Genomic DNA, 26358 nt, shown 5'->3' on the forward strand with positions numbered 1-26358 from the left:
GGCAGAAGTGTAAACATTTTTCCCCATCTGTCTAGAGCCCTAGAATCCCTATCAGAGGGGACAGGGTTTTTTGCAGTGGAAGCTTTAACCCCCTTGGGATCTTGAGATATAGTTTCTAGGTCATCAGCAGGGTTTTTATATAGGAATTTATGAGAATCCGGGACCCTGTAGTATCTGTCTGGCTTAGCAGGAGCAGGGGGTAAATAGTCAGGGGACAGACCGGACTCTGAAAATACATTATCTACAATGTCTAGAACAGGTGGAATAGCAAGGGGTCTGTGCTGAAGAAGAAGCAGAAAGTCTCTGAGCCTTTTCTTAGATTCAGAATAATCTTGGTTCTCCCAGTGGAAATGCTCCCTCATAGTATGCTGTGTTTCCCCAAAAGAGTAATCCTCAGGAGGAGAGGCTGAAGGAATGGATTCTTCAGCATCAGAATCCTCATAGGGAGGCATGGAGTAATCCTGTTCAGAAGAGGAATCAGAGGAAATAGATACCTGATCAGAGGAATCATACTCCGTCTCTTGCCTAGGCCTCTTATCAGGAGGGGGTTGGGAGCCCCTAATCAAAGTAATTAGGTCTTCGGCCGTTTTGAGCATCTGTTTTTTAGGCATGGAAGTCTGAGTAGGAGAATGCTGCACTTGTTTCTTTGTCTTTAGAGCTGCTTTAGTCTTGATCTTTGAAGATGGCTTAATATACAGTTGTGTAGGTCTGAAGACACCCTCAGAAGACTATGCCTGCTCAGCGGCTCCGGACCCATCTGAGGGAGTGATTTCCGAGTGTCCAATACCTTGAGTATCCAGAGGCCCAGTCGGCTCCACGTGGGAGTCGGTAGCAGCCTGTGGCTCTGAGGTAGCGGGCGCCAGGGGCTTATGATCCACAGTTTCTCCTCTGGTTAATAAAAATATGTTTGCCCTATGTATAAAGCTAAAGGGACTAAAAACATTTTTTCCTTCTTGTATCTTATCTATATCCAGTACTTGTTATCTATATTCATAGATAAGAGCTAACAGTTTCTCAGTTTTTGTTATCCTTTGTTTAGTCTCTTCCCTCTTCCCATATGTAATCATAACAGAATCCTTTTTAACACATACTTCATTTTATCAGGTCTCAATAAATATAGGTATTGCTGATCCAATTAATGTGTGGCACAAAGTTTACAGCTATCGGCTTCATCTTCATGAATTTTATATCCTGGAAAAACTTGAAACTGTCTCAGAATGCTCCACACCACGCTCCACACCACTGAGATGTCCTTTTCTGGTTTTATCGGGTAGAAAAATAATACTGTCTGCAAATAAAGCTGACTTTTCTTGATTACCATACCAATTATATCCTTGAATTTTTGAGTCTCTTATTTTCTTTGCCAATTGTTCTAAATATAATAAAATCACAAAGGGGAAGGAGACACTCCTGATTGGTTCCTCTGTTCAGACACAACTTATCAGAAAGGAACCCCACCCCACTTTGATTTTTGTCTCCATCCTTCATACGTCCTCCTAATTAACTTGTTACTGTGTAAGGGAATGCAAATGCTGCCATTGCTATGCTCATAAAATCGCAGCTTACTCTGTCGGTGCTTTTCTCTGCAGCAAGAGCCACCACCCACAGCCATACTTTCTTAAATCTTGTAAGGGCTTGCAGTTTTCAGCCATGTCCACTACAAGTACCTGTATAAAAAGGGTATGCATATCAAACCCACACTCTGGTCTTTTTTAAACATCAAGAAGGCAATGAATAAGAATATTGTATCTGCTAATATTCATGCAGAAAGCCTCAAAGAAGTCTGAAAGAAAAAAGTAAAATGCATAAAGTAGATTGCAGTCAATACTATAATAAATTGAAAATACAACAACCCCATAGCAATCAACAGTTGCAAAACACTGAAAACAATGTTAACATGCACACATAAACACAGCAAAAGTGTGCAACAGGTACTGGTCTAGCAACATATAAACATAACTGGAAAAGACACTCCAAAGACATCTCCCTGTATTCTCTAGAAAAGCCATATTAAAAATATCAGGAAAGGAGTTACAGACTTTTCAGAATTAGGAGCCATGTCATTAATAAATAAAAGACTTTATCAGAATGAACAAAGATACAAGACTTCACAGGCAAATAAAAAAATACACGCTCAAATCTCAGCCAATAAAATGTGCTCACAAAGTATCTAAACACAAACATGCATGACAGCTTACAGGATTTTTGATTTAAAATGAAATCAATATTAATAAGCCCTAGTGCACAATTATCCTGCAATCGTTATTACCAAATCACTTATTTACTTTTAAGAAGTTTCAAAACATCCAACTTTGTTTTTGCTGCAAACATTGTCCAACATAACCAAAAAAAAAAAAAAAGCTTCTGATTTTCTGAAAACAACATGCCTATATAATGCATTATTTTTGCTTTTATTATTGATAACATACTAGTCCTCATAAACCCTTTGAACTAGTTTTCTTATTATCTTCCCTACGTGGAATGCAGAACGTGTCTTGTTTTTGGCTTAGACAATCTGGTTGGAACAGCAGTCATACCTTAACCGAGATTCATCGGTTTTACAGAAGTTTGATGAAATGGAAAATGGACTATTTGCCATAAACCTTCAATATTTACAAAATCCACAAGCAAATGTAACTGTAGATATATCTGATAAAAATATCCTGAAAATAAGTGGAACCATTTCTTTTAAACAAGCTTTAAAGGTTTCATTTTTCTATACATAAATTTATGTATTTTTTTTCTGTGTGTAGTTATTTGTTGGTACACTTTACTGTTGTAGACTACTCCAAATAATGCCCCCCCCCCACCATTTTATGGCACAAGCATCCATGGTCATGGTTGTTTTGGCAATAAAAATGGGTCTTGAGAGCGTCTACCCAGACAAAGGTTGGATTCTTGACTCTACGACAGCAGGGGCTCCTCTGCACTTCTAAGACAGCCTAGTCTGCGTTTTCAATGGATCTAAAAGCTAGCCCACTCCGAATACTGAGGGTCCACTAAATCACCCTTATGTGATAACTGATGTTTCCATCAGATTCAGTGCTCTAAAAAGCAGCCAGAACAAAAATGCTCTAAATCAGCTGTGTTACAGACTAGATGGGAGGTAGTCTTGTCTGGTGGAAAAAGGGCCCTGCACGGCCAATTGCCCAGAGTACAGCCTATTAAATGATTGCGTGGGCATTAGGTGTGATTTTGCTAAACTTACTACTACAGCTGAAGAAGTAGATAAGACTGTCCATCACTGGGGACAATTGTCTAAATAATGTAGTCAGAGAATTTCTGCAACCACAGATATGCATTTGGTGAATATAGAACCTTTAGTCTTTAATGGGGTTGAACATTTGGGAGAGGGGAAGATTGCAGCACTGGTAGAGGTGTGAAAGGAATGTGACAACCTCTGGATATTATGTCCTTAATCTCCTGTTATGTATGATAGCTAGCCATTGGTCAGGTGAAGGAACAAATAGGCCCTGAAAGCTTCCAAAAGGGAGGAGCCAGACAAGGACTCAGGATGCTGACTGATGCTTTATGGAAGATGTCCCTCAGTACCCCTGCTCATTCTCAGAAAACCTTCTCCTTGTAGATGACAGTTTTTGAATTAACTGTCTTCTATGGCCTATGCCAGAACCTCAAAAGTTAAAGTACAGGAAGCATCAAAACTAAAGCAAACACAAGCTTTGCTGGTTCTATGAAATGGATAATGAGGCACTGGAAGCTACATCCCAACTTTGGAAAGTGGACCCCCCCCCCATTCTTTTTCAAGTTCATCTTTTATGACTATTCTAAAGAGTAAGGCACCATCAAATTTATCAATCATAAAACTGGTCTGGGCAAAGTTGGTGGACCCAGCCAAGGCATAGAGACAATGTTCACTACCTAACCAAATCATGCATGCTGCTCACACTTTACTACTTTTAGCATTATGAGTAAGGAGCCTGGTCTTGTAAGTTACTGATCAAAAGGTTAAGATCTGGGAATGTAATTTCAATTCCAAATTGGCATTAGGCAACCCTTTCAGAGGCACAACCATCTTATCTATTAGTTCCCTCTGAAACTCCAGCATACGCACCATGTAGTTTAACCCCCACAAGGTAAATGTGAAAGATAAAAAAAAGTGATTCTCTAGCCTATTACATGCAACTCTTTGTTACAAGGATGCACACCTTTGGCTAGCAGCTCAAGGACCTTTTCTTTTCTTTTTGAGCATGCAAATCAATGATGGAGCCCACCAATGGATTCTACAAACAAACAGTGTGATCATTGGGCAGATGGCAGATTCTAATCTAGACTCTTTGGGACAGAAGCAACCACATCAGGGTTCTTCCAAGTATGATCAGCAACCAGGTGGTCCATCTCATCATCTGGAGGAGCCACTCAAACAGAAAACCAGAGGGAACCTGAAAGTCACCACAAGGATGCTCTTAGAGGGAGTATCCTGAGTTGGCCTTTCCAGAATGAGCTCTAAATTATTCCTCAATGTAGGACTGTTGGGTGGAAGGGTGAAAGAATCAGCCTCCTGGTCTTTGTGCATATCTGGAGTGGAAGATTCCTTTGGCAAATACAGGTTATTCCTCTGGAACATGGTTTTGCCCACAGGTCAGAGAAGGGAGCATCTGAATAGGGCAAAGACCTATACATGGGCACTATAATCACATCTTGCAAAGATTCACAACTGGTAACTTTACCTGGCTGGAAGGGGAACGGAGAGTTAGAACAGTAGCACAGTCATGCCCTGGGCTAACACCAAAATCACTGAGGACGTGCATTCATCCAAGGAAGTCTGCAAAACAGGCACAGAAACTGACAATGGTCCCAAACTCAAGTGAAGAGGTACGCTCATGCAAGAAAGTATGCAACATAGGCACAGAAACTGGCAATGGTCCAAAACTCAGGGTGTAACAGACCTAAGAACTTTATGCCCAATACCGATGGACCAGAGGTCTGAGCTGAAAGGATCAGCCCCATCCTCCATTCCCTGGACTAACAGGTCAACCCCAACCATCTGCATTGAAGCAGCCCTCAACACTTCAATCAAGGTCAGTGGCCTCAATGTGGCATGCTGAAATGCCAATTCTGGGAATGGAACACATGGTCCTAACAGACATGGGGTTGAGGGCAGTCCTGACAGACTGGTCATGAATGTCTATGGCAACACCAGCCGCGAGGAAGCGGACATCAATAACATTGATGTCAATGGCAAGGCTGACACCTGAACCATCAAATTCAAGGGCAATGACCTCACCTCAGCCATCAAAGTAACAACAAATAGTCAGCAGTTGGCCTCAATGGAACTGTGGCTTGTAAGGTTTCCAGTGACTAAAGATCACAGCCAAAATCTAAAAAAGCAGGCAGGGAAGGTGCTCTCATCCTGGACCACATCTCCTGAACACTGACAAAGACATACTTCTACCACATGCTCTTATGATTGAGATGGACAGAAGTAGACCTGTGAGACTGAGAGCTGCTGATGAAGAGGGTCAGGGGTATGAAGTTTGGACTCAAGACAGCCTAACTGGTTCTTTTTCAAGGAGGCTACACCTTTTATAAGTATTGTGCTGGGATGTGCTGACTGAACAAACAGCACATATAATACAGAAAACTGTGTGTGTTTCAGTAGATTTATGCTTTTTAGCGCTGGACACACTATCTCTGTTACTAAATTACTTTCTCTTGCTTGACTCCTTACAGCTAGAGGAGGAGCATCCTGTGGGAGAGCTCAGAAGTGGTAATCCAGAGCATTACTACTTTCAAAAGGTTTTGCATTAAGTGTGGAGATTTAAAAAGCAGCACACACGGCACAATCCTCCAAGAAATTCTCTTCTACTAAGCGTTCTATATATTTTAAATGTCTAGTTTAGCTACTAAGTTGTACTTTCAAATGGCCTGCACTTTTTCACAATAAACAGAAAATTTCTAGTGCAGTTATAACTACAGTAGTACAAAATAATGGAGGTAAGCAAAGAAGATAGGGAAGCTTAACCGTAAGAAAGACAGATACAGACAAAAAAAAAAAACTCAGCAAGGTAAGAAATAAATGAAACACACTGACCTGGCTGTAGCCTAGAATGAAGCAATTTACAATCCCAAGAAGAAATAAGAAGTTATGTACTCACCATAACGTTCCATCTGAGTAGGTATCTTCATTTGTCTGCAACCTGTGGGATACGGATCCGATCTCGGATCCGAGCCGGCAACTTCTAACATAGCATAGATCCGAGCTCCTAGCTCCTCCCCTTACCCATAATCCCCTGCCTGCCCTAACTGACCTCAGATCAAGTTTGCCCCATAGCACAACAGATAACAGGTGTCCCAATGGGAACATATGCTAATAACACAAGAGCGATCCAATCGGTCAGGGGGAAGGAGGGGGGGATGGTTGCAGACAAATGAAGATACCTACTCAGATGGAGCGTTATGGTGAGTACATAACTTCTTAATCTGAAGTAGGAACTTCATTTGTCAGCAACCTGTGGGACAGAGTCCCCAGCTACCTAAGTCTTGGGTGGCCTTCATGGAAGGATATTCGAGCACCGCAGAGCCAAAGGACGCTCTACCTCGGGAAATAACATCTATTTTATAATGGCTGATAAAGGTGTGAGATGAAGCCCAAGTGGCTGCGGAACAAATGTCATCCAGTGGAACCCTAGCCTGAAAGGCTGCAGAAGTGGCAATGGCCCTAGTAGAATGAGCACGGACTCCTTGAGGTGCAGGCCTTCCCGAACTCTGATATGCTAACAGAATACAACTCGAGATCCATCTAGAGAGAGAAACCTTCGAAACTGATTTTCCAAAATTACTTTTGGCAAAGGAGATAAACAACTGATCGGATTGCCTATGACCAGCAGTTCTGTGGATATAAAAACGTAATTGTCTGTGTACGTCCAAGGAATGAAGCTTGTACTCTCCTTTGTTATGAAAGTTGGGGAAAAACACTGGGAGATTGATGGATTGATTGATGTTCGCTTCTGAAGATACCTTATGTAGAAAGGACGGGTTGATTCTGAGGTAAACCCTGTCCGGGTGAAAAACCAAATATGGTGGTTTGACGCAAAAGGCTTGCAATTCCGATATCCTTTTGGCTGAAGTTATGGCCACCAAAAAGGCTGACTTCCAAGAGAGAAATTTGAGATCAACCGTGGCAGCCGGTTCGAATGGGGGACCAGTCAAGGACTGCAAGACTAAGGATAAATCCCATGGGGGTACCACCTCTCTAACTGGAGGTCTAAGGAGGAAGGTACCCTTGAGGAAGGTTTTACACAGTTTGGAAGTGATAATAGGACCAGACTCTTGCCCCACATGATAGTATGAGATTGCTGCCAGCTGTACCTTGACTGTGGAAGAACTAGCCCCCTGGTGAAAGAGAGAGGTTAGAAATTCTAGAATCGATAATATCGGGGCTGTGAACGGGTCTAAACGACAGTGTTTTGCCCAAATGGTGAAGCGTTTCCACTTACTCCGATAAACCTTCCTGGTGGAAGGCTTATGAGCTGCTACAAGAATGGCTTTAACCGGTGATGAGCTCCCGGGAGTCCTTATGAGGAGTGGAACTGAAGCAACCAAGCCATCAGCTTGAGGTTGACCAGGTTCGGAGTTGGAAGATCGAGAGGATGCGAGATGAGATCTGGAATGGGATCCAGAATCCATGGTGGATACACTAGGTGAGACCATAGGTAAGGGAACCACGTCTGACGAGGCCAGAATGGGGCAATGAGGATCATTCTGCTCCCCAGCTGCCTGGCTTTCTGTAACAATTTCAACATCAGGGGTAGAGGAGGGTAAGCATAAAGCAGACCGGGAGGCCAAGCATGAACTAGAGAGTCTCTCGGGGACTTCCCTGGAGGGGGGATCAGAGCGAAGTAATCGTTGCATTTCGTGTTTGAAGGAGAGGCAAAAAGATTGCAACAAGGTCGCCCCCATCGGGCAAATACTTGCTCTGCCACTCGGAGGTTGAGAGACCACTCGTAGGGAGTCAGGATAGTACGACTGAGCCTGTCCGCTAAAATGTTGGACCTTCCCGGAATGTGCGTTGCTATGAGAAAGCAGTTGGTGGAAATCGCCCATTCCCACACTCTCATGGCCTCGCGGCAAAGGTGGTAAGACATGGTTCCCCCTTGTTTGTTGATGTACCAGACTACCGACATGTTGTCTGTCTGTACCGCAATTGTCCCTACCGGAAGAAAGTTGTGTAGTGCTTGCAACGTCAAAAGCACCGCTCTCATCTCTAGGACGTTGATATGCAAAGAGGTCTCTACGTCGTTCCAAGTGCCTTGGACTGTTCTGCCTGAAAAATGCCCCCCACCCCAGGCGAGAAGCGTCCGTGGTCACTGTGTCGACTGGTGGAGGTAGTGAGAAGGGATGGCCCGTGTGGAGGTTGGGAGACTGGAGCCACCACAGGAGCGATTTTCTGCAAACCTTGCTTAAGGAAACTGGGTGAGACAGAGGGTTGCAAGACAGGGACCATTGTACCTGGAGGGTCCACTGTAGAATCCTCATGTTCAGCCGGGCCAATGGTAGCAGAGGGATTGCAGCCACCATAGATCCTAGGGCCCTCAGAATCAATTCCGCCGAAGGAGTTTGCAGATGAAGAATGGCCTGCACGTGTAACATCAGGTTCCGAAGTCGATCCGGAGTCAGGAACGCAAGCATCTGTCTGGAGTCCAGTCTTGCCCCTATAAAATCTAGTATCTGTGTAGGGGTGAGAGAGGATTTGGTCATGTTGATGGTTAATCCTAATAGAGGAGCCAGACCGAGAAAATAGTCCCTGCCTGAGCAAAGTAGATGCCTTGTTGGGGCTGTGAGGAGCCAGTCGTCCAGGTATGGAAAGACCTGAATTCCCTGGAGTCTCAGGTGGGCCGCTACTACCGCTAGGACCTTGGTGAACACCCTGGGGGCTGAGGTGAGACCGAAGGGGAGGACCCTGAATTGAAAGTGACTGGCTCCCAGCCGGAAGCGGATGAACCTCCTGGAACGCCTGTCCACTAGAACGTGATAGTACGCATCCTTGAGGTCTATAGAGCACATCCAGTCATCCTCCCGCAATAAGGGGAGGACGGATTGCAACATGACCATTCGGAACTTTTGTTTGGGTACCACCAGGTTTAGGAAAGAGAGGTCGAGGATGGACCTCAAGTCCCCCATCTTTTTTGTCACCAGAAAGAACCTGGAGTAAAACCCTGATCCGACTTGATCTGGGGGGACGGGCTGGATGGCTCTTTTTTGTAGAAGCTGCTGGATTTCTGCAGCGCCTTCTTTGACTGGGTGGGACGTGGGAAGGCTTCTGATTCTGGGGTTGGCTATGAAGGGAATTAGGTAACCTCTGGATATAATGAAGCACCCAGCGATCTGTTGTTATGGACTCCCATTTTGCCAGGTGCTTCGAACGCCCGACTGCCTCCAGAGTGGAGCAGTCGGGAAACCCCTCAGGGGTTCTCGTGGGCCTCTCAGAGAAAGGTTCTCTGGACCCAAAATTCCTCGGACCCCTCTGCCTCTGGGGCGTCCTCCCTGTCCTCCTCTGCCACGAGAGGACTGGTTGTCCTGAGCAGACTGAGACTGATGCGATTTTCGAACCACATCTTCTTCTGACCCTTTTGGTTCTTGGAAAAGGACCTCTGGGGCAGAGAAGCGGACTCGACGGCAGACAAGGTCTTCCCGTCTTTCTCGCTCTGGACAAGAGTGTCGCGAACGGTTTTGCTGAACAGTGCAGAACCATCAAAAGGGGCATTCGCGAATGACGCCTTAAAAGGTTCCGAGAAGTCACAGTGATGGAGCCAGGCCTGTCTCCTCATGACAAGCCCGACTCCGCCTGCTCTAGCGGCTCCCTCTGTAGCATGAGACAATAGCCGCATAGAGGTATTAGAGATAGAGCGGAGGGTGGCCATTCGGGAAGAGTACAAATCCTTGTCTCCCTCAGACATGGACCCTGGGGGAGAAGCAGCGTATTCCTTAATTAGGTCCCGCTGCATCCTAATAACATGTGCCATATAGTTCAAGGCCCTCATAGAGAAGGTCGCTGAACTGAAGGCCCGCTTCCCAAGATGGTCCATCGCGCGAGACTCCTTGCTCGGAGGATGAACCGTGGGGCTCTCTGGAGCCAACTCTTTCTTAGTGGCTGCAGCTACCAACATGGCATCCACAGGGGGACCTCTGCTCCAATGTGATCTCTCTGCAGTGGGGCTCAAAATTTTGTCTGGGCGTCTGGGGATCGGCTCTACGGTGTCCGGTTCCTTCCAAGCCCTAGAGGATATGAGATCCACCAGGGGGTCGGGTGGAGGGGACACCCAAGAGGTGGATGGTCCTGCCTCGAACGCCTCAAGGAATACGGACTCGTCAGAGGAAGCCTTGGGGGCAGACCACCCACCTCTGATTTTGAGCATTTCCATGATGTCTCCAAAGGAGACATCCTCAGGGGGTGATCTCGGGGAGCCTTCCCCTTCATCCAAGTCCGTATCTTCTGTGAGACTCTCAGGGAAGTCTATGTGCCTCCTTTTGCACTTTGCCTTGTGGGGAATCTCCTTGGGGGGGCTGTCCGAGGAGTCCTCACAGGCTGTAACCTGTTCCACTGGAACTCCTAAAGGCGCTAAGGCAGGCTGCCCAGAGGTTCGGATGAGGGGAGCCAGGATCAGATGAGAAGGAGTGCAGGAGGGAGCCGAAGCCAGGACCGGAGGCCTGGAAGCACTCGACAGTGCCCTCTCCACCGCAGCGAAAGCCGAGGGGGAGCCGCTCTTAGAAGGATCCGAGATCCGACTCCTGCTCGGATCCGAAGCGTGGATCGGACCCGGTGCCGAGAACGTCGGATCCGAAGGACCAGTGTGCTCCAACCGGGACGGAGCCGAAAGCACACCGAATCCCTCGGATCCAAAGCTCGGCCCACGGCTCCGAGAGGTCGGATCCGACAGACTTGAGGGAATAGTCGGAGCCGACGTGCCCAGCACGGTCGGCTCCGACCTACCCCCGGGATCCAACGTGGCTCGGCTCCGAGCCCGGAATGCGGGTCGGAGAAGGAGCTATAGGAGCAAAAAAAAAAGGGGTCGAGCTCCCCCCCAGAGGGGGGGGAGAGGCAAGAGCACTCCCATCTGCATCTGGGCCTGGATGAATCTCCTCATCATCCCGTCCATATCTGCATCAGGCATGCTAAAAGTGGACCTCGACGAGGCCACCGAGGCAGACCTGGAGTGTCGCCTCGATGACCTCGACGGGGACCGGATCACCTCCTCCTCGGGACCCGGGGAGAAACAAGAGGATCGGATCTGAGGAGGAGATTGAGAAGACTTGGACGGGGAAGCCCTCTTGGTGGGCGGGGCTGATGAAGAGTCCTCGGCCCGCCGCTTAAGGTGCTTCTCCCGCCGCTTCTCTTTCCTGGCCTCCCTATCCTCCGGAGCCGAAGGGGGAGGTTGAGTCCCGGTCGGAGGAAGGGAGGCAGGGGTGAGAGCTACCGGGGGGGTAGCGGGCACCGAAGCACCGGAGGCCGAAGCAGAGTCTGGGGGTAGAAGAGTCGCCAGAACTAGCTTCGACCTTCGATCCTTGAGTGCCCTGGGGTTGAACGCCGCGCAAATCACGCAACCCGAAGAGAGGTGTTCAACCCCCAAGGCACCTAACGCACCGAGTGTGGCCATCAGCCGGTGAAAGCTTGTGACCACACTCGGTGCATTTCGAAAAAATTGCCTTAGGGGCCTCCGACATATTGAAATAAGCACACTCACTAGGCCCCTAATCCAGTCACACACACACACACTACGACCAGCGGGGGAGGAAGAATTATACTTAAAATAAAACAAGTAAGTTAGATATGTAAAAGGAGAAAGGGTAAACCTATCACACACACAACCAGTCACTCAGAAGAAAAAATATAAAAACTTTTTTTCCTCACAAAACGCCAAGAGCTCTGAACCTAGCTGTTGCTTGAAGAGCGGCAAACTAGATCTGAGGTCAGTTAGGGCAGGCAGGGGATTATGGGTAAGGGGAGGAGCTAGGAGCTCGGATCTATGCTATGTTAGAAGTTGCCGGCTCGGATCAGAGATCGGATCCGTATCCCACAGGTTGCTGACAAATGAAGTTCCTACTTCAGATAAGCAGTTTCCTTCTCCAAATATAGAAACGGTAGCTCAGTACTCTAGGGCTGATGATTGGTGGGACCCGACTTTAACATGCAATTAAACAAATCAGGAGTGGGACCTTTGGGCAAATAGTATTATGGGTAAAGAAGAGGAGCTAAGGTAGTCTGGAGAAGTTTTGGATGATAAACTAAGTTTTTGCTCATCTTAGTGGTGACAGAGATGAAACTCTGGCCATTATATATGTTTGAGACCATGAAGGTGTGAACTTGGGACTTGCCTACAGTGAAATATGCCATTGTGGAAGAATAAATATGGATTGTTACGCACAAAGGCTTGAAATTAATCCTTCTGACTGAGGTAGTTGCCAATTTCATCATGACTTTTTGTGAAACTCCCCACATTTCTTTCCCCTTTCCTTCCCACAGAATTTAAAACTCATCTTTCCCTCAAGAGCTGAAGTGGGATAAGTACTGTAATAGACACCATTTCTTATTTTCTTCAAAATCTGCAATACTATCACAACATGGAAATGGCACACCAGCAAATCATCGTGCTCTCCTGCAACAGCTTCAGCAATTTCCAGCATTATTTTTATTAAATGGAAAACAGAGAAAAAAATGAACCATCTAATGAGCCAAGTACCTTCTTAGATACATATCCTAGAAACATTTTTAAGAATTAAATCAAATAGTTTTGGGTCAATTTAAAAACTACAAGCACAGAATTGCAAGAAGCAGTCAGTCAAGACAGAAATAATGAACAGTTCTCTAGTCCTCATATTCTATTTAATTGTTTCTTTGCTATGCAAGCAACATTAAATGAAGCACTTTGTTTTAATACCTTGGAGTTTTGTAATACAGGAATTAGAAAAATCTTGCATCGTGATGCAGTTGAAATGACCTCTGACTTAAGAGTACACTGTGATACATTTTGAAGTTTTGTACCTACTTACCTTCAGTTTCCCTGCATTAGCTCGGACTTTAAGTAGCTCTGTAATAGCATCCACAAATCCCTGATGATGGAAGTTGCACATCTTTTCAATTTCTCTGTCATGGTTGCGAATTCGGGCTTCAAGTTTTTCCATGAATTTTTTGTGTGCATTTGGCTGATCATCATAAACAGACCTATTAAAAATGGGAAAAAAAAAATAAACACAAAACTATATTTTAGTTGTGCTGTGTTGTCACAATAAACAAGACATTATTTAACCATTTTTTCTGACATTATAACAGTCTAAAGTAGTTCAATGGCAGAATAAACTAGTTTCAGTTTTTTAACCTCGGGCGCTATTAGCTGTGGGCATTAATTTCATTTTAATTTCATTTCAGTTTTGTATAAAACTTTCCAAAAAGACTAAGACAACAAACCTGTACTGCAAACACGTGGCTCCCCACAGTGGTAATGAGGACAATGATAAAGCTAAGGAAGAAAACCACAGTGTACATATCTTCATGCCTGCTAGAGGGCATACTGTGTACACAAGGCCACAAAATACAGTTACATGACATGCAATGGAACAGAAGTGGCACCATAAAGGATCATATACCAAGGAGAAATACCAATAAAATCTCTGTGTTCAGTATAGGAATCGAGAAGTAACTACTGGGTTCTACTGAACAGCCACAGTGCCCAGTAAGACAACTTAGCAAGCACCTGCAAACACTAATGTTAATTTTGCAGAATGGCACTCAGCCTTGCAGAAACACAATCTTGACTAATAATACCACACCACAAATGTACCAGTTCTTTTCTGATTACGTATCTGAATTGTTCCAAGTGCTCTTATTGTGCAATTACTTAATTAGATAACATTAAATAATTAGTAAACAACAAAATGAGAAATAATAATTGGTCCAAAGTCAGTAAAGCAGCAAGACAATGCAGATCTGTCAAAGTTCTTCAGTTCTTTTTAAAGTTTCCTCTAAGGAGTCCTTCACTAAATGTGTCTGTAGGGAAGGTACAGCAACTGTTAACAGTCACTTCACCTATCACCTGAGTGGCACAACTTAACAATAGTAACCACTACAAGGTTTTCCCAAATGAATGGCACTGGATTAAAGAGTTCTTATAGATACAAAGGACCGTTTCCTCTTATTGTTTTGTAGATCTGAAAACTTAACATGAAGGCACTTTATATTTACATACTTAAAATACATTTTTAATCAGTGCATAAAACTTATGGCTTAGATGACACAGACGTTCATCAAGAAACAGAAATATTATCCAATAAGTGTCTATAAAACTGTCACATTCCATTTTTTACATTCAGACAAATGTAATACATACTTTATTATGACAGTTACATATCCCTGCTATTAAACCCTTGGTCTCGTTTGGGCTAAGTACAGGACTGTTATTTACAACTGGATCTCATGCAGAATGTCATTCATCTAAAGGCTGACATCTAAGTATCAGAAGATCAGAAAAGATGCAGCTGAGTAGCAAATGCTTAATAAGGCTGCAATAAGCTGTCAGCATTTCTGATTTAGCGACACTGTAGTACTGCAAGTAGAAGAAAAGTGCACCGTTTCCCAATATATCTAATGCTCATGACACATCGAGGATTAACAAAGATTATCTTTCTGTTCCTTCCCTTGCCATTAATATTACAAAAGAATTATCAGTTCCATGGCATACAGGGGATGGAGACCTGACTACATCCCAAATGAGTTCACGTAGCCAGCCTGGGTACTACGGGAGCTGACCAAGGAGGATAGGAGTGAGTGACTGATGTCAGCCCATCTACTCTATGGAGGGGTGGAAGAGGTGAAGGTGCTCCTGTCTGTTGTGATGCTGACTCATGTCGTAAAATGGGAATAAAGCATGAGCATATGTTTCAGGGATGTGTGCCAGCTCTGCAAGTTGCAATACGCAGCAACCTTAAAGAAGGCAGATGCAGGAGTGTGAAAAGTGACATGGGAGGAAGCCATAGCAGACCTTTATAACAATGAGTGAACACATCAAGCAGCCGGGGGTGGGGACTCGGATCATTACTAGGGAAACCCTAATGGCTGCCTAGATGACAGTCTTCTACAATCAGTTCTCATCCCTGGTGGAACATCATCCTAAGGAGAAAACAAAGTACTGATGGCTAGAAGGCAGCAGGGGAAAGAAAACGTACATAAATGGAAGTTAGGTAAGCAGCACCAGCTATGTTATATACAGAAACCTGAGAGTGAAGCTGCTAAGTAATGGAGGAAGAAAAGTGATTGAATGTTTCTCAGGCTGAATATCCTAACTGGTAAAAGTGTGGTTTGATTTCCAGCGGACTCTCTTTCTATGCAGTGGGTGCATATCCTTTGTGTATCCATATGGATTTTGCCAGATGCTCCACTTCACTCCCACATTCCAGAAGGCACACATTAAGTGAACAGGCGCGCCTCCAAATTGCATGTGTGTGTGTGTGTGTGTGTGTGTGTGTGTGTGTGTGTGTGTGTGTGTGTGTGTGTGTGTGTGTGTGTGTGTGTGTGTGTGTGTGAGAATACCCTGTGATGAACCAGCATCCCATTCAAAATTAGTTTTCTGCCTTTTACTCAATAAATGTCAGAACATGCTCTCTGTCTCCCCTACAACCCCGAAGATAATAAAACAGTTTTTTGGAGAATAAGTATCAAACTTTTCAATCACCCACTTCAAAAATGTATGAGTACACAAAGATGACAATACAGGTGGCCTACTTCTTACTAAGCGTATGTCCTTTAGCATAAAATATGCCCTTCTTTAAAGAAAATGCTTCTAACATTATTGTAACAAACTATAAAGCCATCTTATCTTTCCACTTTCTGGACTTGCAGTAGACACACATTAACCAGTGTCCCCTGGGTGTCAAACAACAAAGTTCGACAATGATACATGGAGGTCTGAGATGCACAGTTAAGAGGCAAGCCCATAAAGATTCTTTTACCAGTTTGTGGCTGGGTATGCCCACTGGACACAACTGTCCCATTTCAGAGGAAACCCAGGAGCACTGGCTAGTTACATGCCTCACTCAGAGTAACACAATAGATAAATGTAGGTGGAGGGAATCAAACCCTTCAACCTGGCCTGAAGAAGCTTGTTATAAGTTCAGAGTTAGTCCTCTGCGCTAAGTGCTGTTACCCCAAGGTGGTTTCCCTGCTGACACACTAACCTAGCTGCACATGCTACCTTAACATCAGCCAAGTTCTGTACCACTTGTTTTACCTTCTATGATACACATACTGGGCACAATGGGTTAACTTTACACAGACTAGAACTTTGATAATAAAAGTCAAGATAAAAAGGTGTGCCAAAATTCTCTGAAACAAGTTTCAGTGAATTCAAAATGATAAAAAATATCAAAACTGTATTCCCTGAAGCATTTTTACAAACACCAAAACATTTACTTGGGGGAACTGCCCTGAATATATTCCATTGACCCCCACCCCATTACTCGTTATAACCAGCACCAAGGTTGCTACACATAAGGAGAAAAAGTATCCCTCGCCCTTAGACTCTGAAGTGCTTATACATGAGACAGGTTTTGACCATCATGCTCATACAGCAGTGTGAATTCAAACTTGTTTACAGTCAATGTATTGCACTCACTTGGTCAAGACTGACTGGAAGAAAATACATTTACTCATGAATGGCGTACCCCCTTCTGCACAATGTAGTGACCTCAAAACAGGCATAGGCAAAATAAAAGGGGGCTACAGGGGATTATCACCCCCTACCACACACACACATACGCTATACGAAGGAGGGCTTCAAACTCCACATAAAACACTTTTTTATTTTTTTGACTAAAACTATCAGTTTGGCTGACAGGACTTAAGGATATAGTCCAATGAAAAAATCAGAGAAGTGACAGCTATATAACAATCAAACCACTGTATTATAAAGATACAAACATCAGGTTACCAGGGGAAAAAAGATATGCAGTCACCCAGTCAAATCATTCTGAAACCCTCACAGACATGTTTTTTTTCTGTTTTACTCTAGCTTGAGTCCTTCAACCACAAGGTAAAGCCACTACGGGTTCTTTACTTAATAAAACAGATCTAATTCTCAGATTCTTTTCTTACAGCACAGACCCTAGATTCAATTCTTCTATTCTCTTCTTATAACCCAGGCCATACATCTCCTTTACTTCATTTGCTATTCAATGCACTGTCTCCTCTAACTGAACATTCTCCCTCACCTCTTCAGTTAAGACACCGCACTCAAGAAAGGATTAAATCAAGGCTTTTTATAGGTGAAATACCACCTTGATACTTAAATGTATTATTATTAAAGGAAAAACGTGTACAATGCCCAGATCATTTTCCTGTACTAATCGCTGCACTTGTTCAAACTTAACTACAGCCATTTTCAAGACTATTCAATTAAATAAATGTGTTTACAGCAAGAGGAAGAAAATAAAATACTATATGGTCACCCACACTTGGATTAGCACCATCAAATACTGGACATTTGCTGAAAGCACCTTGAGATTTCAGTAAATGTCCAAAAAATATGACTCCATCAGAATGAAAATATTTATTTGCACAGAAGCTGGTAAACAAAAACACTATAACTTGCACTCATCACATCATTGGCATTAACCGTCAGCATAACTCCCAAATGTCAAAGTATCTGTTACACAATCAATGTGTTTGCCAAGCATTAAGCACAAGTCAAAGGTATGTAAAAATGAATCATATTGTTCCATTAACAAATCATGTTAAGTAACAACAGACCCCCTCTCATCATCTTTCTACTTGCACATCTATTTTCAGCTGTCTAATAACCTACCTGGTAGGTAATGCTTAACTGCTCTATTACAACTGCACAGACTTCTCTCTCACATATTCTATCTGGGGCTTACTAACTTTCAGGACGATATCCTATTTACAATTACACGATCTACATTCCAGCCTACTCTCTTACTCCCTTCTCTTTCTTTCCTTTCTATTCTCCCCATTTTGTTTTTCTTTTCCTTGTTTCTTCTTACATTTATTTTGCTTTCGAAATGTTTGACTGTAACAAATATGCTAAGCTCTGTTTAAATGCAGTTTCCTGGGTTCATGTACTATAACTAATCACCTTGGAAATCCACATCCCCCACCCCGCAAAGGTAACCACCATGAAAAACTTCTCCAAAGCTAACTTTGGGCTCCTAAAAACAGAGATGCTAACTTCACGGCACCCATGCAAATGGAGATCAGTTGCATGACCACCAAATCATGCATCAATGCACTGTACAAACACGTACACAAATGCATGGATCTCACCATACCCAACAGAACCAAGACGCTCTCCTCCAAAAAAAAGGAGCCAATCTGGTGATCCCCTGCCATAAACAAACTCTACAACAGAAGGAGGAAACTGATGCGGAATAAGGTGAAGTCCCAAGACTGGAAAAACTCCCTCATCAGCCTCAACAAAAAGTTGAGATTCCTCATTAAATGCACTAAAGCTAGCTATGATAACAGAATTGCTGCAGATAGTAAAGAAAACCACAAGGCCTTCTATAGTTATGTAAAGAATCTCCACGGCAATACCCAGATTTGCTCTGAGCTACTGCACAATGGTACCTCCTATACGGAGCCAACAGATATTCCCAATATACTGGCCAACAGATTTAGTGCCAACTTTACCCCTCCCCCCAAGGGACCAGTCACAACACCAGGAGATTGCCAGGCACCAAGTATTACTGCTGCACAGGTAAAAACAGCACTGTCCAAGGCCAAGAATACAGCTTCTATGGGACCTGACAATATCCCTGGCTGTGTTCTACATGAATTACAGAGTGAACTGGCACCACACCTGTGTGCCCTGTTCATTGACAGCCTCACCTCAGGCTTTGTCCCTACCGAATGGCACACTGCTACAGTCATCCCTCTCTACAAAGGAGGAGCGACTGCAGACCATGGGAACTATCGCCCCATTAGCCTGAGTCTGATATGCAAAGCTATGGAACGGATCATCATGGAACTAATAAACAAGGATATAGGGAATCTCCAAACTCTGGATCCCACACAATTTGGTTTTGTGAAGGGTAGATCATGCCTGCTCAACCTGATTAACTTCTTTGAGTCAGTCACCAGAGCTGTGGATGAAGCCATGGTGGTTCATACAGCCTGCCTTGATCTGGCCATGGCTTTGATACCATTCTCCACGCAGGAATCATAGAAAAACTCACTAAGCTAGGCATCGACCCCTATATCACTAGGTGGGTTGCAAACTGGCTCACAGGTAGAACCCACAGTGTGAAAGTAGCTGACTCCAAGTCAGACTGCCGACCAGTCACGAGTGGAGTCCCACAGGGTTCGGTCCTAGGTCCTCTCCTTTTGGTATCTACTTCTCTGAAGTCCAGGCCAACACGAAGGGACTTTGGCTGACAAAGTTCGCAAACAATTGCAAGTTGGAAGCTATTATTAACTCTGTGAGTGATGTTGACATCCTACAGAAAGGCCTCACTGAGACCAATGACTGGTGTCAGAACCATGGCCTTAAGCTCAATGCCAAAAAATGTGTCGTCATCCTCTTTGGGAAAAACACAGTTCCCATGAGTTACCACATCAATGGTAGTCCACTGAACACAGAAGGCATTATAAGAGATCTGGGAACACAGGTTGACAGCAACCTCTCTTTTGACCACCACATTGTCACTGTAGTCAGAAAGTCCTTCTATGTGGCACATCTCATTACTAAGGGTTTTGCATCCAGGAAGAAAGGGGTCATTGTCTCCCTCTACTCTTCCCTCATTAGGTCAATCATTTAGTATAATGCCCCATTTGGCATGTACCTCACTAGACACCTGCAACAACTGCAGAGACCGCAAAAGTACTTCACAAAGAGGATCCTAGGCCTTAAACATTTGTCCTATATGGACAGACTAAAAAAATTCCAACTATTCCGTCTCATATCGCCTTCTTAGAGGCGATCTCTGCTTGACTTACAAAGCCATGTCTGACCCAGCTCTGTTAGAAATGCTGCATCTAAAAAAATCCCAATCCCTCCGCAACACACTCTCCAGAGACCTCAACCTCATTATCACAATCAACAGAACATGCTGGAGGGACATGTTCATAACCCAGAGACTCCCCATGCTATGGAATAGACTTCACATACATGTCACGCAGAGCACCTCCCTGGCCCTCTTCAAGAGAAATCTTGATGTGTGGATAGGAACTAGAAAATTCGCCCAGGGATCACTCCAGCGGGTTTACTCGACAGAGGCACTGGGAACTAAGGTCGGGTGGCACGATGCCAGGTCAATCCTATGGGCTAGGCTTGTAAAGGCAGTGGTGGTGCTGCGGTAGCGTTGTCGCCTCACAGTAAGACACTGTCCACTTCGATTCTCAGCTACAGCGTCTTCTGCGTGGAGACATGCGTGAATGGGTGTACCTTCGTTGAAGGTTGTGCGTCAGGGCTGGTAACTCGGCACGTCAAAGTCAACTACCAATCATTAGCGGACCAGAGTTCCGCTGTGGCGACCCCTAACCGGGAAAAGCCGAAAGACACAAACAAAACACCTATGAACCTATATACGTTTACCTCTATGCATATGTGCAGTTTCCTAAAGCAATGGATTGCTAACAAAAATATTAATGGAAAATGCAATATTTATGTAGTACAAGGAACAACTCACTGCACTTGGTCTGCACAACAGAAAAAAAAACAGAAAACAGAGATAAGACACTAATGACACACTGAAAGTGTGATGAGAGACTTAGGGACACAGGTGGACAGTGGTCTCACCTTCGATAACCACATCGCCACAACAATCAGGAAATCCTTCTATGTGGCACACCTCATCACTAAGGGCTTTTCATCCAGAAAAAAGGAGGTCATTGTCCCACTGTACTCATCCCTCATTAGACCCATTATAGAGTACAACGCCCCGTTTGGCATGTACCCCACAAGACATCTGCAACAGTTGGAAAGGCCACAGAAATACCTCACTAAAAGAATCACAGGCCTAAAGCAGATGCCCTATGCTGACTGTCTACAAAAACTGCAGCTATACTATGTGGCACATCGTCTACTCAGAGGCGATCTCTGTTTAACATACAAGACCATGTCAAACCTTGAGCTGTTGGACATGCTCCACTTAAAGAAATCCCAATACTTCACAGCCACATGCTCCAGGGATCTAAACCTTGTCATCACAATGAAATAAACATGCTGGAGGGATAGGTTCCTGACCCAGAGACTCCCCATACTCTGGAATAGACTGCCCATACATGTCAAGCAGAACACCTCCTTGGCCCTCTTCAAAAGGAACCTTGACGATTGGATGGGAGACAGGAAATTCACCCCGGGGATCATGTCAGTCACCCTGCTAGACAGGGGTTCAGGGAAGAAATATCCGGGAAATTGTTATGGCTAGGCTTGTACAGGCCATAGGGCCGATAGCCTAGTACCAACCTATGAACCTAGATCTACATTATAAAGGAAGCAGGTTAGTGATACATAATTAAATATTAAGGACAGTCAGGATACAGGGCATATGTGGAAAATGAAAAGGAGGAGACTGAAGACTGACAGCAGATGGTTAGACTGTAGAATGCAATACCAGAGAAGACAGCTGTATGGTAAGATTTTCTGACCCCAGGTACATGTAAAAAAATGGCAGAGAGCTGCCTTTGGTTGACCTGTGGGTATTTACAAATAACGTCTATACATCATGAGCCACAGCAGACGGTTAGACCGTAGAATGCAATACCAGAGAGGACAGCTGTATGGTAAGATTTTCTGACCCCAGGTACATGTAAAAAAATGGCAGAGAGCTGCCTTTGGTTGACCTGTGGGTATTTACAAATAACGTCTATACATCATGAGCCACAGCAGATGGTTAGACCGTAGAATGCAATACCAGAGAGGACAGCTGTATGGTAAGATTTTCTGACCCCAGGTACATGTAAAAAAATGGCAGAGAGCTGCCTTTGGTTGATCTGTGGGTATTTACAAATAACGTCTATACATCCTGAGCCACTAGTGTTGAATAAAATATCTGTCTGATGTGGAACGTAGATTAATTTGTAATCATCATCTGTGCATGAAAACTGCTCCAATGTGTCCCCAAGTTTATTAAAGACACTGATTCAATAAAAATGCTACAAAGGTATAAGAACAATGACATTCCTCTAGTCCATTCCATCATAATCATGAGAATGCCAACAGGAACACCATACCTCTCTCAACCTCTAATCACAAGAAATCTGGAGAAAGCCAAAAATAACAGGGGGACAGAGGTCCAAAATGTGGACAGATTTTAAATGTTGCTCTTATAAACCTAGAAAATTGCTGGTGTAACAGATTTGTTTTGCATTAGCATGCATTTCCTGAATGACACAAAGTCTGAAACTCAAAACATTTGTCATAATTTAGTGACTTCAATTGTTAATGATTTGTCAGGAAACCACAAATTTCATGAGGAATAGAACAAAAAATATGAGGCAAAAATATGGAGATTCTCTGAAAATCTGTACAGCTGAGATGTATGAAGAACACTTTACTATACAGAGTGCATTCATTACTTTTGCATACAAACTTGTTACAGAAAATAACTATACTTATTATCAGCAAGGCCAACAGCTAAGTAATGGAAACATCACTGGGTTTATGCTGCCATCTAGTGGTCAATGATGGAACTCAACATTAAAACTGATTTGCATGCTGTTCTAATTCCATTCCTGACTACATGTGATTGTTTTTAAATATGCCACATTATTTCTGCAATTCCAGAGACTTTTGCAAGATCTGCTAAAGAGTTTTGTCATTTCATTAAAAGGCTGACTTACAAATGGACAGATGTAGTCTCATTTTAGCTATAAAACCTGAAGTATTAAACTTGATGATGGATCATAATACTGATAGTTTTATATATATATAAATATATATATATGTATATATATATATATATATATATATATATATATATATATATATATATATATATATATATATATATATATATATACCGAGAGAGAGAGACAGATACACACACACACACACACACACACATAACTATATACAAATAGATCTATATTATAGACACACACACACACACACACACACACACACACACACAGCCAACTGGAACTATTTGGGCTAACAGGACATTGCACTAGTCTATGACCCCATTATGCCTTATGTGGCCCAGTCCACTTGTGAGGCATGAGAAGTGATTTACTCACCCTGTCCACGAAGCAATGGAATACTCCTGGGATGTGTGTTGCTATGAGAAAACGGTATGAGGTCACTGACCTTTCCATCCTGTTCACACTTCTGCATCCTATCCTTCACTGACAGACCACTACAACAGGTGGAAGAAAGGGGCTGCAGGAGTGGTTCATCAAGAAGTGTTACCACTATCTTGAATATTTCTTGCATGACTCTGTACTGCTGTCTTCAAGATCTGAATCCTATCTACTGATAGACTATGGAAGGAGCAGTGTACGGATGGTAGTCTATAAATGTGACCTTTTGAATTGGTTGAAGGTTTGGTTTTTGCTGATTTACAGAGAGACCCCATGGACTGGCACAGCCTGATCAAGTAGTTCCTGGCCTCTGAGACTGATTCCACTGAAGAAACATATAGAAGCCAATTGTCCAGATATGGAAAGATATTGTATCCCTGGAGACACAGATTAGCTGTTATGACAGCCATGCATTTTGTGAACACTGTGGGGGCTGCAGTGAGACCATATGGCAAAGTGAGACTATATGGCAAGAACTGGAATTTATAATGGCTGGCTTCTACCCTGAAGTGAAGGAAAATACAGTTGTGTACACTTACCATAAATGTAGGTGTTCGAGTGCATTCACTGTTGCAGTCATTACATTTGGGTTATCTGCTTGCAGGTAGCCCTCAGTCGGCCTGATTAACAAAGTCTTGGGTCCTGCGTCGGTTGCTGTCCCTTCTTCCATGATGTTAGGTCATCAGGGGTATAAAACATGCAGCCAACGCCATTACATCATTTTTTTCTTGCCCCAGATGTCAGGTGCCCCCCTAATGGGGAGCAATTAAGTATAAAAGTACAATGATATACCTCCAACAAAAAAGGCAAATACACCAAAAAGGCTTTTAAGCATAGTAAAGGAAAGTAGAGGTATAGCCAAAAGAAGTTTGGGGGCTGGAGGGAGGGTAACCAGGACTGCAACAGTGAATACACACGAACATCTACATTTATGGTATGTGTACACAACTGTACTATGTTCTTCGTGTTTCACTGTTGCAGTCATTACATTTGGGTAGATTCCCAAAGCTATAGTTGGGAGGAGGAATTTAGATAGCATTAGGACCAGCTATAAGGCCCTGCAAGACTGCAGTGGCAAAGCCAGCTCTGGATTTAGGGAAAATTGGCAAATGATAATGCTTGGTGAAAGTATGTACAGAACTCCAGGTAGCAGCTTCTAGGATGTCCCTGGTAGGGACGCCTCTGAGAAAGGCTGTATAGGTAGATGCAGCCCTAGTGGAGTGAGGTCTGATCCCATGGGGGATAGATTTTCCATAGTGCTTATAGCAGAAATTAATTCAATGACCTATCCATTTAGAAATGGTTTGCTTTGAAATAGCCTTCCCCTCTGCACCTGCAGCAAATGCCACCAGCAGTTGTTCAGATTTCCTTTGAGGTTTAGTCCTGTCCAATTAGAATCTAAGTTGTCTGTGCACATCTAAGGAATGCAGTATCCATTCCCCTTTGTTCTGTGGACTGGGAAAGAAGGTTGGCAAATGAATGGACTGATTAAGAGCCACACTGGATACCACCTTGGGCATGAAGGATGGATTGGTTCTGAGGGACACCCTGTCCGCACGAAAGATGATGAAAGGCTCCACTGCCATAAGGGCCTGTAACTCAGATACCCTTCTAGCTGAAGTGATTGCTAAAAGGAAAGCTGTTTTCCAAGAAAGAAATTTTAAGTCTGCAGTAGCAGCTGGCTCAAAACGAGGTAGAGTGAGTTTCTCCAAAACAAAGTTAAGGTCCCAGACTGGGGTTGGAGCTCTCCTGTGTGGTCTCAGATTTTTGGCCCTTCTGAGGAACTGCTTGAGCAGTGGATGAGAGAAGCGGGGAGGTTCTGTGTTACAATGAGCTGAAATGGTTGAGGCGTGGATTTTAATGGAGGAGAAAGACAAGCACTTGTGAAGCATCTCAGTTAAGTATTGTAAAATCTGAGGTAAAGTGGGCACTGCTTTGCTCATCCCTTAAGACTGGTTCTGGGCACAGAATCTTTTCCATTTTTTGGCATAATATTTTCTAGTACTAGGCCTCCTTGCCTCTAAAATGATACTCATCACAGGTTTAATGAGGGATGGTAAAGGAGAGATTATGTAATTAGCCAGGCTGTAAAGTTCAGTGTTAGAAGCTGAGGGTGCAGAATCTTGTTCTCCTGCTGAGACAACAGGGAAGGAGTCTGAGGCAGGTGCCATGGGGAAAACCGTGACACACTGCGCAGGAGGGGGTACCAGTGTTGGCGTGGCCAGTCTGGAGCAATCAAAATCATCCTTGGTTTGTCCTGTTTGATTTTTAGCAGTACTTTGGAGAGCATAGGCAGAGGGGGGAAGGCATAGACTGATAGGTTTTTCCAGCTGAAGGACAGAGCATCCACTTTCCAGGCTTGTTTGTGGGCAGTCCTTGTGCAAAATTTGTCCAATTGGTAGTTCTGGGGAGAGGCAAACAGGTCTATATCTGGGCTCCCCCATTTGCTTGTCAACATGTTGAAAATCCTTGGTTCCAGTTTCCACTCGTGTGGGCCCATGAGGTTTCTGCTTAGTCCGTCTGCCAGTGTATTTAATTTTCCTGGCAGGAATTGAGCTTGTAGGTCCACAATGCCATGGCTAGTCTGCAGAGTGGGTAAGAATGTGTACCCCCCTGCTTGTTTATGTACCACATTACAGTGGTGTTGTCCGTCTTTACCATAAGTTGTCCTGGAAGAATGTGATCCTTGAAGGCTGTCACAGCATTCTGTACAGCTAACATTTCTTTTTGATTGATATGCAGGTGCATTTGACTTGGGTTCCATTTGCCCTGAATGCACTTCCCTGACAGGTGAGCCCCCCATGCATAGTCTGATGCGTCTGTTGTTAGGGTGTGGGTGGCAGGGGGTGTTGTGAAAGGTAGTCCTTTGTTTTGGTGGCAGGCCTCTGCCCACCAAAGGAATTCTAGGCATAGGCAAGGTATGATAGGAATCATTGCTTCTAGATCCTGAGAATGTTGACACCATAGGCTTTTTAGATACCACTGTAGTTTCCTCATATTCAGTCTTGCATATGGAATTAGAAGAATGCAGAAGGCCATGAACCCCAAAGCTTGCAGAATTTGTCTTGCAGATAGCAGGGTTTTTGTGGCCA

At 43.9% G+C, this 26358-nt stretch overlaps 1 protein-coding gene across 2 annotated transcripts in view; it reads right to left on the reverse strand.

The window, feature by feature from the left end:
- Nucleotides 1-26358, reverse strand: part of EXOC6 (exocyst complex component 6) — a 1799203-nt gene that overhangs the window by 1433155 nt on the left and 339690 nt on the right. For both annotated transcript variants that reach the window (XM_044056688.1, XM_044056689.1), the window contains exon 2: nucleotides 13009-13180. In XM_044056688.1, the coding sequence (XP_043912623.1) occupies nucleotides 13009-13180 (172 nt within the window). The remainder of the gene's footprint in view (nucleotides 1-13008; nucleotides 13181-26358) is intronic.

This window comes from Protopterus annectens, chromosome 14.part0 (assembly GCF_019279795.1).
Source record: "Protopterus annectens isolate FY-2018-M chromosome 14.part0, PAN1.0, whole genome shotgun sequence".
NCBI classification, from domain to species: Eukaryota; Metazoa; Chordata; order Ceratodontiformes; family Protopteridae; genus Protopterus; species Protopterus annectens.